We start from the raw sequence: 16661 nt of genomic DNA, 5'->3' as shown, positions 1-16661 counted from the left end.
CGGGCATGGAAAGCGAGGTAAGGGTTTGGGAAAGGGAGGAGCAAAACGACGCCGTAAGGTGTTGCGCGACAACATCAGGGAATAACGAAGCCGGCCATTCTGCGTGAAGCGTATCAGCGGCCTCATCGACGAAGAGACTCGTGGCGTCCTCAAGATCTTTCTGTAGAACGTGATTCGCGATTCTGTTACTTACACCGAGCATGCCGAGAGGAAGAAGACTGTTGCGGCAATGGATTTGGTTTATGCTCATGGAAGAACCCTGTATGAAATTGAGGTTAGGGTTTTTCTTGTCCTATTTTCTTATAATGTTTATTGATTTTGATTTAGCAATAAAGTGAAATTATTGTTTGTCGTTATTATAAATTGTAGATGTGAATCGTGATCCATGAATAGGTAGGTTGTTTGTGAGAATTGTAGCACTAGGAAAGTGTGTTTGTGAATGACAAGAAAGTATGCTTGGGAATTTGGTGATTTAAGCGTTGTGTGTCAGCCAAGGTCCTTTTTGACTCAACATTCCACAACGTTGTCCAGTGAATGGTTAACCAGTGCTTAAGTGTCTTGTTGAGAAGATTGAGTTGACCTACACTAACCCCATTTCATTAGAAAAAGCCTATTAATTTGGGCAGGTTAAGGTTTTTTTGTTTCATTGTTTCCATGAATGAATAAATGATGAATAAGCACTTACCAGATGATAACGACCTAATGCTTGTCACTCCATTGCTATCGTTTTCCACTTTGCTCATTGTAATCATTTGTCAACCGTCCATCCACTGTTAACACACACTATGATATCTTGCTTCCCACTTCAATCAATGCCCCCCAAACCAAACAAAAACTGTGTACATTATAATCACTCATCAATAAAAACTCTCTTGTTAAAAGTCTAATATTAATAAAACGATTATAATACATAAATGGATATAAATTTTATTGTATAAACCAATTTCATATAGTGGATTGAATTTGAGATTGTCCATTTTAGAAATTGTGCTTCGCAGGAACATAAATTCTTCCATGGAAGAATGATCTCAATCGAGGACTTAAGAAAAGCAATGGTTAATGTTAAATTAATGTTATTGTTCATAGTAGAACATGAAATCCTATCACGATTTTATTTTAGAAGACTTGTCGAGAAAAAAATAAAAAGTATTTAAATAATTTTAGAACTCGACTTCAAAACCATATGTAAAATTATTTGATGTGACAATAATATAAATTTGCAGTTGAAATCTAAGAAAAATGATTAATCATCCTATTGAAAAACTTAAAAGATTAATTTATTTAAAATCTTTTTTATTGATCTTATGATGAATATCAATGTTTCGATTTTAAATTTATTGAATAATATTATTAAGATGAATCATCTTCCATCTAAAATATTATTCACTTTAGAATCTATTCTATACAATTTTATCATTAAAAAATAAAAAACAATATTTAAATTATTGTAGATATCAATTTATAAATAATATAAAACTATTATATATAAATCAAAATTTTTTTAATATAACATCCTTATCTCGAAATTGAGATGAAAGAATCAGGTAATATTATACTTAAAACGGCGAGTAGCAATAAGAGGAAGAAGGTAAACATATTTATTATTATTATTATGTGAAGTGAGGCTATGAGTGTAGGTATGCTACCTTTCACTTTTGTGTAATGAAGTACCAAAATTCGAAGGTCATTATTAAGCTATCAAGCACAAGTTGAAGGTTCAATCATGTCTTGGATTATAATTACCACTGACCACAAAGCAGATTCTCGAAAACGTCTAAGAGAAACTGATAGCATTGGATTTTGGGGGCTAGTTGCTTCCTTGCATGGACGTATCAGCATTAAACTCCTATAAATTTAATGTGATACATTGAACATTGTATATTTTATATGTTGACAATCTGCTACAAAATTAATCATTACTCATTGAAAAGACTTCTGAGATAAATATATAAATCATACTAGATGCTTTCAGAACATTTATTTATTTTTTTAATCAAACTTAATTGAATGTCATATTTCTACTTTTTAACATAACATTAATTAGTTATAGAGTGCTTCAAGTTTAAAAGTAATATTAAAAATTGAAGAAAAATAAAAATTGAGCAATTCATTTAATTTAATTTCATCATTTTAAAACACATTACATGAAAAATGTGGAAATTGCATAAAGCTTAAAGATTGTGGTGAAAATGAGATTGGGTCCCTTTGAGTGATGGGAACCCACCCCATTAAATACTTAGGAAATGGATATTTGAATCCATAACAGTGAGCTAGAAGCTATGAATGCAACCTCTAAAATGTTGGAACTTTAAATTGGAAAAAGCTTTTCTTAATCATCTCATCATTATTCAAGTGCCAAACTCAAGATGGACCATGAAAGAGATTGCCTCTTTCTAAAGCAATTCCACAACTATTATTATTTATACAGTTAAATATATCTTTGGGACAATTTTGGTTTTAGTTCCTTCTTCAAATTAAAATATAATTTAGTCTTTCAATTTTAGAAAACTATGAATTTAGTTTTTTTTACCAAAATTTATAACTTTATTTGCTGTTTCAAACGCGTTTCTCAATTAATATTGAAACAAAAATATGTCAACCAATGTAAATCATCCAAATATTATAACGAAACGTGCTTGAAACAACAAATAAAGTTAAAAGAATTTGGTAAAAAATAACTAAAATCAAAGTTTTATAAAATTAAAGGATTAAATTGTATCTTAGTTTGAAAGAAAAACTAAAACCAAAATCACCCCAAAAGGACTAAAAACATATTTAACCCTTATTTATAACACTAACAAAACATAATACTCAACTATTAAACTGATATGTAGCAGCAGCTATGAATTAAACATAATAACAAAACCATATTGTGTTTAAGGTTGGACTCCAAAAACTAGTAAAAGAGTAACTTTCATAATTTTAATAACTTTTTTAATTTTTTTCAATCTACACAATCACTCAATTTTTTTCTCTTTGCAAAAGTAAAAGTAATAATAGTATGTGTTCTTTCCGATTCAAAAAATACAATTCAATAAGATCTGTTAAATAAAACGACATAGACTTATGTCTATTATAATAATATACACATCGTAAATAAATTTTTGCAGTACCATAATATGATTATTATTCTTTTATAATTAATTACTTTGTTATTGTAATTATACTCTAAGTAAGTATTCCAATAATAATATAGACGTATAGGCTTACGGAGTTATTGATCATATAAATAGAATTAGTATTTTTAAAAGAATACTTCCTTAATTATCATTCATATCATTATATTTTATATCCATAAAAATTTTAAACTTTTTTATTCACTTGAACATCAGACTCCTCTAAATAATAAAATATATAATTTTGACCAACAATAAGTTCAAACTGATGTTAGAATCTTACTACTTATTCATATATGTACGCTCAAAATCTAGATAAAATCAATATAATTAATGAAATAATAATTAGTAAGTCTTTAATTACAAACTAGAAACAAATATAAACTAAATTTTAAAAAGAAAATCAAGCATTTTAAGAACCAGAAAAAGTTTTATATTATATGAGAAAATTATCCTTTACACCGCTCAAATAGTATAAATATTTTAATATGGATAATGATATTTAAAGAACATTTTTTTGACAACATTTAAACATTGATTATGTGTCAATATGTGATTGGTCAAAAATTACTTCACAATATTGTGAAGTAATTTTTGACCAATCACATATTGACACGTAATGAATGTTCAAATATTGTCAAAAAAATATTGTCTAAATATCATTATCCTTTTAATATAGACATATTAAAATTTGGTAGAATATTCCATAAGCCATTGTGACCTACTCATACTAACATACCAAAAAAATTATATATATGGTAAAATTATATATTTTTGCAATCAATAACTGATTTCCTACTAAATGAAATACTCAATTACGCACAGATATGTTTTTAAAAAAATCAACACTTTTTCAAACATTTTTAATAACATCGAAAATAAGGATAACAATCCTTCATAATTAAACTAAATGCATGTGAAATAACTTATCATCCAAAATATAAAAGACATATGTGAAATTTGATCTAAAATCTTAATTATAAGATCATTTGAAGTACAATTATCATTAATCGGAATTAAAATCTTTTTATTCATATTCGAGTCTAAAACATTGTTAACAATTAACTAAGTAACTATAGTAGTATAGCAAACAAATATACAAACCAAAAACTACAAATTTCAATCATACATTGAAGCATAATAAATTAATAAACGAACTATAACTAATATAACACACTCTTATTACCTCACAAGTTAAATTTGCATGGTCCATGAATCATCAATAAAATTACTTTTTAAGAGTTGATATTTTAGTCTATGTTGTGATTACTAGCAATACATATATTAATAGTTATTGCATATGGGTCTTTAGTCTTTAAAAATGTTAATATTTAGTTAAATAGGTGACAATGTCATATTTAATTAATTAGGTGAAGTAACATAAAAAATATTTTAAATTAAGTAGCAGTTTTTATTTTCCTTTTCATCTAGATTGTTAAGACTTTTTACTTTATTTTCTTTCTATGAAAATCTTACAATGAATATATAATCCAACCACTGTTTTACCAATCATGCAACATTTCAATATATTTTCAAATACATGTGGAGCATAATATACCTTCATTCATACAAATATAACAAAATAAAAAAACAATATTAAGATATGCACTTACTTGCCCTATTATTGGATCTTTCTAATTTTTGTAGGCATTTTCTTCTGGCACCTTCGTATATTTCTTCTTACACCCATATAAAGAGACATATCATTTTGTCGTTGAATTGCGTAATTCTAAAATAAAATTATTTTTAAATTATGTAATATACAATTGAAAAATTAAAAGGATCTTTTAATTATATAATATAAAAGTACAAAATAAATTTGAGTTATATATTATTTTTTGGTTTAATTGCTTCTTTTGTCCTTAGTTTGGTTGAAGTGGGTCAAATTCGTTCCCCTTTTAGAAAAAAGTCAATTTAGTCTCCATATAGAAAAAATTTGTGTCAATCAAGTTATCTCCGTTAAATACAAACTAATAGTGTTAAAAACTTAAAGTGAGTTTTGAATAATAATCACTTACTTCATGGGTCTGATCCCTGATATTGTAGTGGATAAAGTGAGTTTTGAAAGCAATGATTTTTAACGGAGATAACTTGATTGACACAATTTTTTTTCTATATGGGAACGAAATTGACATTTTTCTGAAAGGGAAACGAATTTGACACACTTCAACCAAACTCGGACAAAAAAGAAATTAAACCTTATTATTTTATATCCTTCTACCCTAGCCAGAATATTAGACCCTCCAGTAGCAGCATATCCATGCTGGCCTCCTCTGCAGCTTGCTCCTGAAGTTGCAAATCCCTCATCAAGTTGAAAAGAGATTCCATTGATGAAAACAAGGTTTTCTGCATCAAAGTTAAATAATGTTAAGATGTCACAAGTATTAAAGTTACCCCCAAACTATAAGCATATCATTCTATATTAACATTGCTATGATATCTACTCTATTGCTTAATCATTCAGTACAACAGAAATTATTTCAAATATGGTACCAATGAACTTAATGCTCAACTTAATAGTAAATAGCTATACCTGCGGAAATAACTCCTGCAAACTTCTATAGACAGAATTGAAACCCATGATCAAGGTAGACAATCTGCAAAGCTTCAAAAACAAAGATATTTTTTTTTAATATTGATATTTTAATTATATATAGAATGTGGGGCAGAAGAAGGCCCCCCATCTACTTGAACAAGCTGCCAGTGCCTCAAACTACTAACTGACTTTAAATTCAAAAAACTGAAGACTTGTGACATTGCTCGTCAGTTAAATAACTAGAGGAAATAGATAATTAACACTTAAGACTGAAAATATAATAAAAAGAGCTCAAGAGATTGATTATCTCTTAGCTGATTTAATTATAGATGAAAATTACATCTGGTCTGGAGTACAAGAGATACGACAAAAGGCTATATCTAGGTAACTAATGAGTATTTTACATTCAAAATAAATAAACTTTTAAAGTTTAAAATAATATAATAAAATATTTTAAAAAAAGTAAATGTGAAACAGAAATTTGAAAATAATATAATAAAAGATTTTAAACATTTTAAACTGATGAAACAGAAATCTAATATGCTAAACAGAATTTTTAAAAAGATGTAATGTAATCAAATGAAACATTAAATAATACAATGTAACAAACAGTAAATAATATATTAAACAAATACTTTACAAGCAAACATGGGATTGGAAAGCACAAATTTTAAAATGTATGCATTGTATCTCAATTTCCGAAAAGTAATTTTTTTTTTCAAGAAAACTGTTTCCAACTGTCATCTAACTACTATTCTGTTAGTTTGTGTTTTATTGACAAATTTGTTATCGGCAGGGTGTTTAAGTCTTTTCCTACTATTATGGGGGTGCAATTAGTTGATATATATGATATTTAGCCAGAAAAACGCACCAGTTCTGCATGTCAGTAATTTGCGAATTATCTAATACGTACTTTGTCCACGATTCTCATCCTTTATCCTTTGTGATAGGACGTTGTCCAGGAAGCAGGTTGGTGATTCTAACCTCCGTTTTGAATAGTTTGTCGTCACCTACAGATTCGTCACGCTAAATGGATGAGAAATTCAGAAATAGTAATAGTTCCTATTTGCGGTTAGTTTTTTTAATTAGATCTCTCATTTTTTTTCTCAATTGGGTTTCTATTTTTGAAAAATTAAAGCAATTAGGTCATTACTTCCATACTAACACCGTTAAAAAGAGTTATATGTGTCATTTGTTCTTGGTAATTACATTTTATAAAATCACGATTCATCTTATTAACAATCTACTGGGTGCAAGTTCATCAGTCTTGCAAGTATTTAAGCAACTCCAATTCTTAAGGGACCATAGGAAAATTAAAATACTAAGATTTTGCTCACTTGAATAGATTTGAAGGAGAATAATTGAATGAATTTGAAGAAAAATTGTGTTGTTTATTTGAGTAAATTCGGAGGAAGTAAGTTATAGTGGAATTGGAAGTAAATTCTTTTAATCTGTCTCATAAATCAAATCGTACACTAATTTTCACAAACTTTCCTTCCAAATCCACTTTTACTTACTTCCAAATCTACTTAAATAAACAATAAAAAAATTTACCTTCAAATTATCTCAAATTTTTTCCATCTCCCTCGTCCAAATCCATTCAAGTGAACAAAACATTAAAAATGAAATAAAGATAGAAAGAAGGGATAAAAAACGAAGAGATAAAGAATCTCTTTAACGTTGTTAGCATAATATTAACAAGGGTTAAATATGCTTTTAGTCCCTGAAGTTTCACTGATTTTTGGTTTTAGTCCCTGCATGAAACATTGATGGCATTTAGTCCCTATAGTTTTGAAACAGTTATATATAGTCCCTAATTTTAAACGACTTTAATCTCTATTTGACGTGGCTAACGTCCAATGCCGAGTGTGATTTTATTCTCTCCACGTTTTCTTTTCTTTTTTTATTCTAAATTTGCATTGAAGTCCCTAATTTCTACGATGTTTACACTTTAGCATTAACACTACAATTAGGGTTCAGAAGGGGCAGCCATCTCACACACTGTTCTTCCCCTGATTTCTACATTCTCACACACTAGAGACATGAAACAATAAATGAGAAGCAAATCCATAACAAAATTATCATCACAATGGTTCAATTTGAGAAGCGTGTTATCGACAGGAGGTGGCAAGCTGTTGGTGGAGGCGGATTGACCAGAAGCGGTGGTGGCGCAACCGAGCACCTCGTCGTCGTCTTCGTCTCCCATACCGAAGGAGACGAGGCTTAGAGCACGCGAAATGTGCGAACAGAAATTGGATCGGCGAGGGAATGGAACAGATCTGAGTGACAACACCTAGTTTTGTTTCTTCAGTCACTTCACGCAACAAACCACACGTAATGCTGTTTGGCTCCAAAATTGATTTCTCACACACAAATGCTCTCCCAACTGTGTATCCGCCCAAAAACACGAATTTCTTACTTCAAACCACAGGTAATGCTGTTTGAGGCCACCGTCATCTCCTTCAAATTGCGCCACAGATTTCTTGCTTCAATCCCCGTCTCCTCCCGTTGCCACCCATCAGTGTCGCCGGGAAAATCGGCGTATTTGCAGAGGTGAGCAGCCCGAGTCGCACCATTTCCGGTATTGATTTCAGCGACCCCGATTGGAAAACAAAGTTCCCGCAAGATTGGGAGGCTCGTTTCAGACTTCCCCATCTCACCGACATCTTCCCAGATGCTCCTCCCATTCCTTCCACCTTTTGTCTCAAAATGAAGTTGGTTGGTAGGTCTACTTTTCTTTTCTTTACCTTCTGTTTGCTACTACGGAAACATTGTTGTGTCTGGGGTGAGGATTTTTATGCTTTTAAAATTCAACCAATAGAGAAAAGGATTGGGATTTTCGGATTGCTGCATATTGTACTCTACCCCCGTTGCCAGATATTATAATTGGCCTCAGACCGTATATGTCATAACTTCCAAGAAGTTTACCTTTAGTGTCCACAAATTCATTCTGGCTGATGGAAGGTTCCAGATGAAGGCACAAAGTAGAAACAGAAAAAAGAAAAGAAAACAATCAAAGTGCAAACATAGAAGAAATTAAGGGCTTTTGTGCAAATTTGAAATAGAAAGAAAACAAAACATGGCACAAAATAAATTCATAGCTGACATGAAACGTGGATTGGTCGTTAGCCACGTGAAACAAAAATTAACGCCGTTTAAAATTAGGGACTATTTATAACAGTTTCAAAACTATAAGGATTAAATACCATCAATATTTCATGCAGGGACTAAAACCAAAAATCAGTAAAACTTTAGAGACTAAAAACATATTTAACCCTATTAACAAATATGGTATCATTACATACAAAATTTTAAAATTAAAACACAAAAAAAATGATGGATTTGATATTTTCCTATATATAAAAAAGGTGATAAATAAGATAATATAATTTAATTTGATTTGAAAAATATTTTTTCTTCCCAAATATTCATTAATTTATAATTTATGAAATAATTTTATATTTATTTAAAAACATTTAATTTGATTGGTCAAGCTATAATATTATTAATTAGGAATCATTCGTAATGGTCTTACATTAATATTTACGTAGCAGTATGTTTTCTTGTTTATTTACATTAGAAAGAAATAATCTTTAAAGTTCTCTATTAATTCTTTAGAATTTTTTTGCCTATTGTAAAATCTTGTTTTTCTGGGAAATACTCGTATTTTCATTGAAAATTTTGTTAATGACATTTTTCAATTTAATTTTCCAATTATTTTAATTGTGAACTGGCCTACAAGCTATATTTTGTCTATAGATCAAGGTATTTCTTCTTTCAAAGTTATATCATGTATAATCTAAAATGTAAAAATTTGTATTAAAAATTATACAATTTAGAATATGTTTTGCATTCTAAATTATCTTGTAAATTTGTATTATGAATTATACAATTATACAATCTAATATGTAAATTTGCATTATGAACAATAAAATTTAAAATGTAATTTGCATTTTAGATTCTTTTTCAAATTTATATTACAAATTTTACCATCCAAAATATAAATTTATGTTATAAATTATGTAATTCAAAATATGTACAACTGTTCAATTCAAAATTATAATTAAAACACAAAAAAAAAATCATACACTATTATTTTTTATTAATTTCAGCAAATATATAGTTTGAAATTTTAAAAAATATGAAAGTGCAAGAAGAAAATATAGGATGTAGAAAAAATATCGTGGATCAAACACAGTGGTCCAATCTAAGTGTGCCCGCTTAAATTTTGGACTAAATTTCAGATAATTCCAAAGGCGCCGAAGAGAACATTCACTTACTCTCACCCACGTCATCGATCCGCGCCGACCACTACCTCAAATCTGAACCGTCCACTAGCAACCCATCAACGATCTCGACGCTTCGCTGCAACATTCACACAGATTCATACACATCACCCTACCCTAACACCACATATAAATACAAACAGAATTTCCCTTCCACCTCAGATTGCTCGTCTCATTACCTACCTTCTTCTCCGGTAATCTTCTATTTCACTGTTTCAATTCAGTTATAATGAATTTGTCGGTAGTTTGAATTCAGTTATGATAAATTTGTTCTTACAATCTTATGTGTTCGGTGTAGATTGTTGTTCGTGATTTTGCAATTAAGATGTCTGGACGTGGAAAGGGAGGCAAGGGTTTGGGAAAGGGAGGAGCGAAACGACACCGTAAGGTGTTGCGTGACAACATTCAGGGAATAACGAAGCCTGCCATTCGGCGTTTGGCTCGTAGGGGTGGTGTCAAGCGTATAAGTGGTCTTATCTATGAAGAGACTCGCGGTGTTCTGAAGATCTTTCTTGAGAACGTGATTCGTGACGCAGTTACGTACACCGAGCACGCCAGAAGAAAGACGGTTACGGCAATGGATGTGGTTTATGCTCTTAAGAGACAGGGAAGAACCCTGTATGGATTTGGGGGTTAGGTTTAGGTTTCTTTCTTCAGTTTAGAGAAGCTATTGTGCAAGTTGGGTCGGTTAAGAGGTGGGGTTTTAGGATTAGTGACTACAATGATATGAATAGTGGTGTTGTTCTTGATGCCTAGTTTGTAATTTAATCCTTATATCTTGAATATTAAAATGTTATTCTGTTCATTTCTTCTGCACTGATAGCAAATATGTTTTGTGTATTAGCCTTGTTTTTATTTTGTGGTCGAACTGGTAATTGCCGGGATCGAGATTTTACGATCTTAAATGTGAAAAAGTACATTTTTTTATGTAATCTGGAAATTGTTTATGTCAAATGGTAAAATTTTTAGTATTCTTTGTCTTTGGATCTTCACCTTTGGAAATGGGTTGGATTTTATATCGATGTGCAGTTATTTCGTCGTGAGAACTTGGCGATTATGAAATGTTTTTATGGGGTAAGGTAGTTAGCGAACATATTCAAACATTATGCATTTATATTTCAAGATAATCCAACTCAAACATCACTGGTCAGATATTTAACAGGGAAACCTACTGTTGCGTTGCGATCAAGCAAGCTTGTTTCATCAGCTTAATCTTTCTTTACAAAGTGCCTGATTCCTCCGCAAGGAGGCTGAGAACCATTGTTCGGAAGACAAACCAGTAATAAAACAACAAAAGAGTAATGTTATAATGTTATGCAGAATTTAGAAGACATGATATTGTAAATCACCTCCCTTCAGATTTCACCAGCTGTGAGAATACCCTACTCATAGAAACACCAGACAGATCATCCAGACTTGAAGCTTCAAATTGTGCAGCAGAAACACTAACTTCATGGTCGAAATTGTTGAGCTGTGGTGACAGTTCACCGATCATATTAGTACTGTTTTCTTCAGGGTCACCTTGAACAACAGCCTCTTGGAGTTGGAGAGCATACTCCAAATTCCACAAGACATCTCCCATAGAAGGCCTGTCAACACCAAAGTCAGCCAAACATTTTTCAGCAGTTTCTCCAAACTTCCTAAGAGAATCTGGTCTGATTTTCCCAGCAAGCGTTGGATCTATTATCTGCTCCAATTGCCCTCTTTTCTGCCATTTCATTGTCCATTCTGCCAAGTTCACCATTTCTCTAGGAAGGGTTGGATCTATAACAGGTCTAGCGCAAAGAACCTCAAACAGAACCACCCCAAATGAATACACGTCTGACTTTTCTGTAAGTTGTTGCCTCCTGAAATACTCAGGATCAAGGTACCCAAAACTCCCTTTCACAGCGGTGCTCACATGTGTCTGATCAATTTCAGGCCCTGTCTTTGATAGCCCAAAATCAGCAACTTTGGCCATGAGGTTGTCATCAAGCAGGATATTTGCAGACTTCACATCACGGTGAATAACAGCTTTAGCATATCCTGTGTGAAGGTAATGCAGTCCTCTAGCTGCTCCAATGCAAATCTCAAGTCTCTCCTTCCAACTTAAGCTTGGGAGACCTGAACCATACAAATGACTTTTGAGAGTTCCCTTTTCCATATATTCATATATCAAAATCATTTCATTCTTTTCATCACAATATCCAATCAGTGATACCAGATGGCGGTGGCGGAACTGTGACAGCATCTCAATTTCAGTTCGGAATTCTGCTAGCCCCTGCTGGGACCGAGGATTCCCCCTCTTAACTGCAACTTTAGTACCGTCATTTAATTCTCCCTTGTATACTTTTCCAAAGCCACCAATTCCAATAACCCAACTCTCGTCAAAATTATTTGTAGCCTCCAGAACTGTCACAAAAGGGAAACGATACCCAAAATTTGAAGCAGCACTTCCTGATGTGCCAGTAGAGTATTTACTTCCAATGGTGTGGGAAGTTCCATCATTGATTGATAAGGGAACCCATGTCTTTGAATGCCCTTGTTTTTCTTTTTCCAAACGTCTTCTTTTCCTGCATAGTAGAAAGAAAACAAGAACCATAACCACTGCAAAAAATGCCCCGAGACTCACGCCTACTATCAAGCCAACCTTCTTAGAACCTGAACCAGAAGAACCTGTCTCAGGCGCAGTTGATGAGCTGAAACTGCTCGCAGAATTGTTCATTTTCATTATCTCCAGCCCATTCAAAATAGCATCAGGATAATTATTGTTCACAGTAGAAGGGCCAATGCTTACAAGCATTTTGGTGCTGGCAGATGGGGCTGTGACCAAGTCCTTAAAAAATGGAGTAGCCAAAACATTATTATTTACGATACTCAGATCAAGATCCTTAGCAGCCAACAAGGAATTAATGTAAACATTAAAGTAGAGCTCATTGAGGCCTTTGCTGACTATGTCACAGAAGTGAAGTCGAACAAGGTACTGAAATTGAGGCTCCACATCAAACTGCCAAGTGACATTGAAATTACTTCGGGGATCACCAGCTGAGTTCATCCTTGTCAGAGTACCATAGACAGAAGGTGGAGCAGTATTTGCTGTTGGACCACCATTTACATATTTCACAGCACTGATGTTTGAAAAATTAGTGGCCAAGTTAGGTTGTATGAGGAATTTTTCGTCAGCAACCCAAGTTCGTTGAAGCGTGTCATTGCCAGAGGAGACACTTGGACCACCCATGTTAACCCTGAAAACTGTCTCCAGTGCTTTTGTCAACAAGCCAGAGTAGGACCCTGATGGATATAGGGAGAAACCATTATCAACAATGAGGCCATCAGGAACCGAAACAACTTCAATGGCATTAACAAAAGCAATGGAATTTGCAGAAGGGGCAAAGTTGATCACAAGGGTGTCTGAGTTTACATCTAAAGAGTATTCCTTCATAACATGGTTTTTCTGCACACTAAAATCACTCACAAGATTATAGTCCTGGGTGGAAACAGCGAAATTTGCAGCACTCAAATCGTACTTCTCATATGCAAATGGAAAGAAATAAAGCCGGATCCAATGTCTCCCCCTTTTCTTAATCGGAAACGTGTACTTTGAGGGTGCAGTGAAAATTCTTGCGGTTGCATAAAGAGGCGAATCACTGGAGGAAGCTATTGATTTTAAGGAGGTGCTTGCAAGAACATCTTGTTGGGTGGAAAGGAAATCCTTGTAGAAACTATCCGCTGTGAAATTGCGGTTATCTATAGCAGTATCGGTTGATGCTCCACAGTCAATAAGGTAATTATCCAGAGGAACGAAGTTGGCAGAAAAACATACCAAGGGCAAGATTGTTAAACCACAGAAAAATAACCAAATTTCTCTGCAATCCCACATGTCTCCAACACTATCTTTCCCCTTTCCCCTCAAATTCTCTCTTTTCAACCTTGCGATTTTATCAAATGAAGAACACTGATACATGCAAGAAAAGAAAAGAAAAGCAATGAATTTCTACTACTTTATATCACAGAACAACAGGCGTTAAAAACACAAAAGAACAGCAGAAAACAAAGACCAACTATCGTACCTTCAAACACCACAGAGCTCCCCCAGAACCATAGAGCAGAGCACAAATCTGAATACCCTTTTGCTGCACCGAAGGACATTCAATGCAAGAGATGGAAGAAAAAGATCAAAAGCATGTTCAACACGCATCTAGCTCTGGACAAGCTGGTATAAACTGATGACAACGTTTGTAATTAATATACACAGTCCTAGATTCTTTTGCTCACCACTTTATTTATTTAAACAAAAAAACAGAAATCCAGAGAGAGAGAGAGAGAGAAAACTGAAAAAGGGTCAAAAGGGTTTGAACAAAAAAATCGGAATTCAAAATGTGCTCAAGCTTCAGGTATATGACCTGGTTTTTGAGGTTGCCAAATCCCATGTCTATGGTGGAATAAAAATAATAATGATAAATAAATCAAGATTGTTGAGTTGGTAATAACTTGCATTATATATATAAACAATAAAAAGAAGAGTTAATGACAGTTTGATGTAATGATATTAGCAAGCAGATTAACAGAAGAAATTAGATTAATGTTTATGGTAATGTGATTGTGATTACCATTAGCATATACTTGTGGGCTCGCTTTTGCTGGCAGTGACCATCAATGAACCGAAAAAAGTTGGTAAAGTAAAGTGTCCCTTTATATAATACCATATCAGAAATCTTACACTATCTCTCTCTCAAAATTAATATATTCACCTAATCCAATATCACACTCAACTTATCATTAATTACGACAACTAACCAAATAAGTACACCACAGAATGGCTTATATTATCATAATGCATTAAATGTATTAGTGTAATTTGAAAGTAACATTACTAGGTTTAGTAAGAAAATAAAAGAATTTACTTAAGGCAACATACAGAAGAAGAATTGTATTTAACTCCGTCCTTTGAAAACTGCAAATCTCATACACGACAATTTCGTAAGGAAAAATGTCTAATCAAGGCCGGAAAATGGAAAGTCTCGTCAAATTGAAGTTTCCGTAATCAACATTCTTTCTATTCGGTTCAAGAAAACATAATTCAATAAATTTTTTAAATATTTTTATTATGAAATAATTTAAACCTTTTATATAATTTATATAAAGGTTAAATATGTTTTTAATCCCTATATTTTAGGGTGATTTTGATTTTAGTCTCTCTTTCAAATTAAAGTACAATTTAGTCCTTCAATTTAAAGAAAACTCTGGTTTTAGTCTTTTTTTATCAAATTTTTTAACTTTATTTATCGTTTCAAACATATTTCATTATAGCATTTGGATAGTTTACACTATTTGACACATTTTTACTCCAATGTTAAGTTTGAAACAATAAATAAAGTTAAAAAAATTTGGTTAAAATGACTAAAACCAGAGTTTTCTTTTAAGTTGAAACACTAAATTGTACTTTAATTTGAAAGAGGGACTAAAATCAAAATGGTCCCAAAGTATAGGAACTAAAAACATATTTAACCTTTTGTGATTAATATTTTTCAATTATAATTTATTCTATAATTATTTATATTCACCATATTCATAAAAATTTTAAATTTTTATTTAATAATTAGAAAATCTTTTACAAATATATATTATTTTTCATAGCAAAAGATTCGTTTGAGCTATAAAAAATTGTTTTATATATAGTAAAAACAAATAAGAAGTAAATTATAAATGTAATTAAAACGTATTAATAGTACTACTATAGGTAATCTTTGTCCATTAAAATTAAAAAATACCTAGAACGAAGAAACACGCTTTTTGACACGGTTTTGCCAGAGTAAAAACAGCATTCATTGGAGCAATTAATGCCAAACAAACTAATATTTATGTATTAATAATACTAATTATAAGGTTTTGCTTTTCATGTATTTGTAAATTACCAAGGATGCTTTAATTATAAATATTTAATTATTATTACTGTATAGTCATTTTAAATTTGAACAGAAGGTGGTCCATGCATTAATAATACAAATATTTCTACATTATAATATTATCATAATTTGGCATGTCTAATGACGCTGTCAACTTTAAATTGAACTCAAATATCTGAAGGTGGTCCAAAATATTAGTATTATTTTAAATTGAACTCAAATTCAAATTAAAACAATCAACTTTACCACATACATTCACAACTATTTAAACTTCAAACAATTCATATCACAACTTATAATCATTCAATAACCCTTTACAATGTCAAAATCAAAATTTAATTATCAAAATACCATATATTACACATTTAAAAGATATACTCCAAACAATTTTCACTAAATAACATTAGTACAAAAAACATATATTATTAAAACAAATCTTTGATATATTATTTTCATATATTTTTTAGTCTTTCTGAGAATAATGGAGTTAAAAGCTCAAGTTTGAGTAAAATTAAGCCTTACTATATAAGACAAACTTTTGGGATTTTAATAATGACTTAAATCCTTAATTGGTCCCATGTTAAGAGGAAATTTTCAGTTTAGTACCCGCTTTTTAAAGTGTATACATTAGTCCTCATGTTTTGCAATTTGTGTTAATTTAGTGAATTAATGACACTTCAAACAAGTTTGTTTGTAACAGCAATTGAAAGGTGTCCAAACGTTCAAACAGGTAATAAACATGCTGCAACTCAAAATGACTTGTACACTTGCAATTTTCAAGCCAAATTGATGGTTCAAAGAACTAAATTGACACAAATTGCAAAACATGGAATCCAAT

At 31.6% G+C, this 16661-nt stretch overlaps 2 protein-coding genes across 2 annotated transcripts; one reads left to right on the top strand and one right to left on the bottom strand.

Moving 5' to 3' along the window:
* The first annotated feature begins 10024 nt into the window (after positions 1-10024).
* On the top strand, positions 10025-10754 carry LOC106756127 (histone H4). Its single transcript, XM_014638403.2, has 2 exons — positions 10025-10132; positions 10237-10754. Exon 2 carries the CDS (start codon positions 10264-10266, stop codon positions 10573-10575), a length of 312 nt encoding a protein of 103 aa, XP_014493889.1. The 5' UTR covers positions 10025-10132; positions 10237-10263; the 3' UTR covers positions 10576-10754.
* Positions 10755-11112: 358 nt separating this feature from the next.
* Positions 11113-14383, bottom strand: LOC106756304 (receptor-like protein kinase HERK 1). Its single transcript, XM_014638678.2, has 2 exons — positions 13988-14383; positions 11113-13872 (listed from the first exon to the last, which is right to left on the bottom strand). The coding sequence occupies exon 2, from the start codon at positions 13795-13797 to the stop codon at positions 11284-11286; it is 2514 nt and encodes an 837-aa protein (XP_014494164.1). The 5' UTR covers positions 13798-13872; positions 13988-14383; the 3' UTR covers positions 11113-11283.
* Between the last annotated feature and the right edge of the window lie 2278 nt (positions 14384-16661).

The sequence above is a fragment of the Vigna radiata genome, chromosome 2 (genome assembly GCF_000741045.1).
Source record: "Vigna radiata var. radiata cultivar VC1973A chromosome 2, Vradiata_ver6, whole genome shotgun sequence".
Classification (NCBI taxonomy): domain Eukaryota; kingdom Viridiplantae; phylum Streptophyta; class Magnoliopsida; order Fabales; family Fabaceae; genus Vigna; species Vigna radiata.
This window is presented reverse-complemented; position numbering and strand designations above follow the sequence as displayed.

Bases quoted from the DNA above. Each gene is read 5' to 3' on its own strand.
- LOC106756304 (XM_014638678.2), bottom strand. From the start codon at position 13,797: ATGTGGGATTGCAGAGAAATTTGGTTATTTTTCTGTGGTTTAACAATC.
- LOC106756127 (XM_014638403.2), top strand. From the start codon at position 10,264: ATGTCTGGACGTGGAAAGGGAGGCAAGGGTTTGGGAAAGGGAGGAGCG.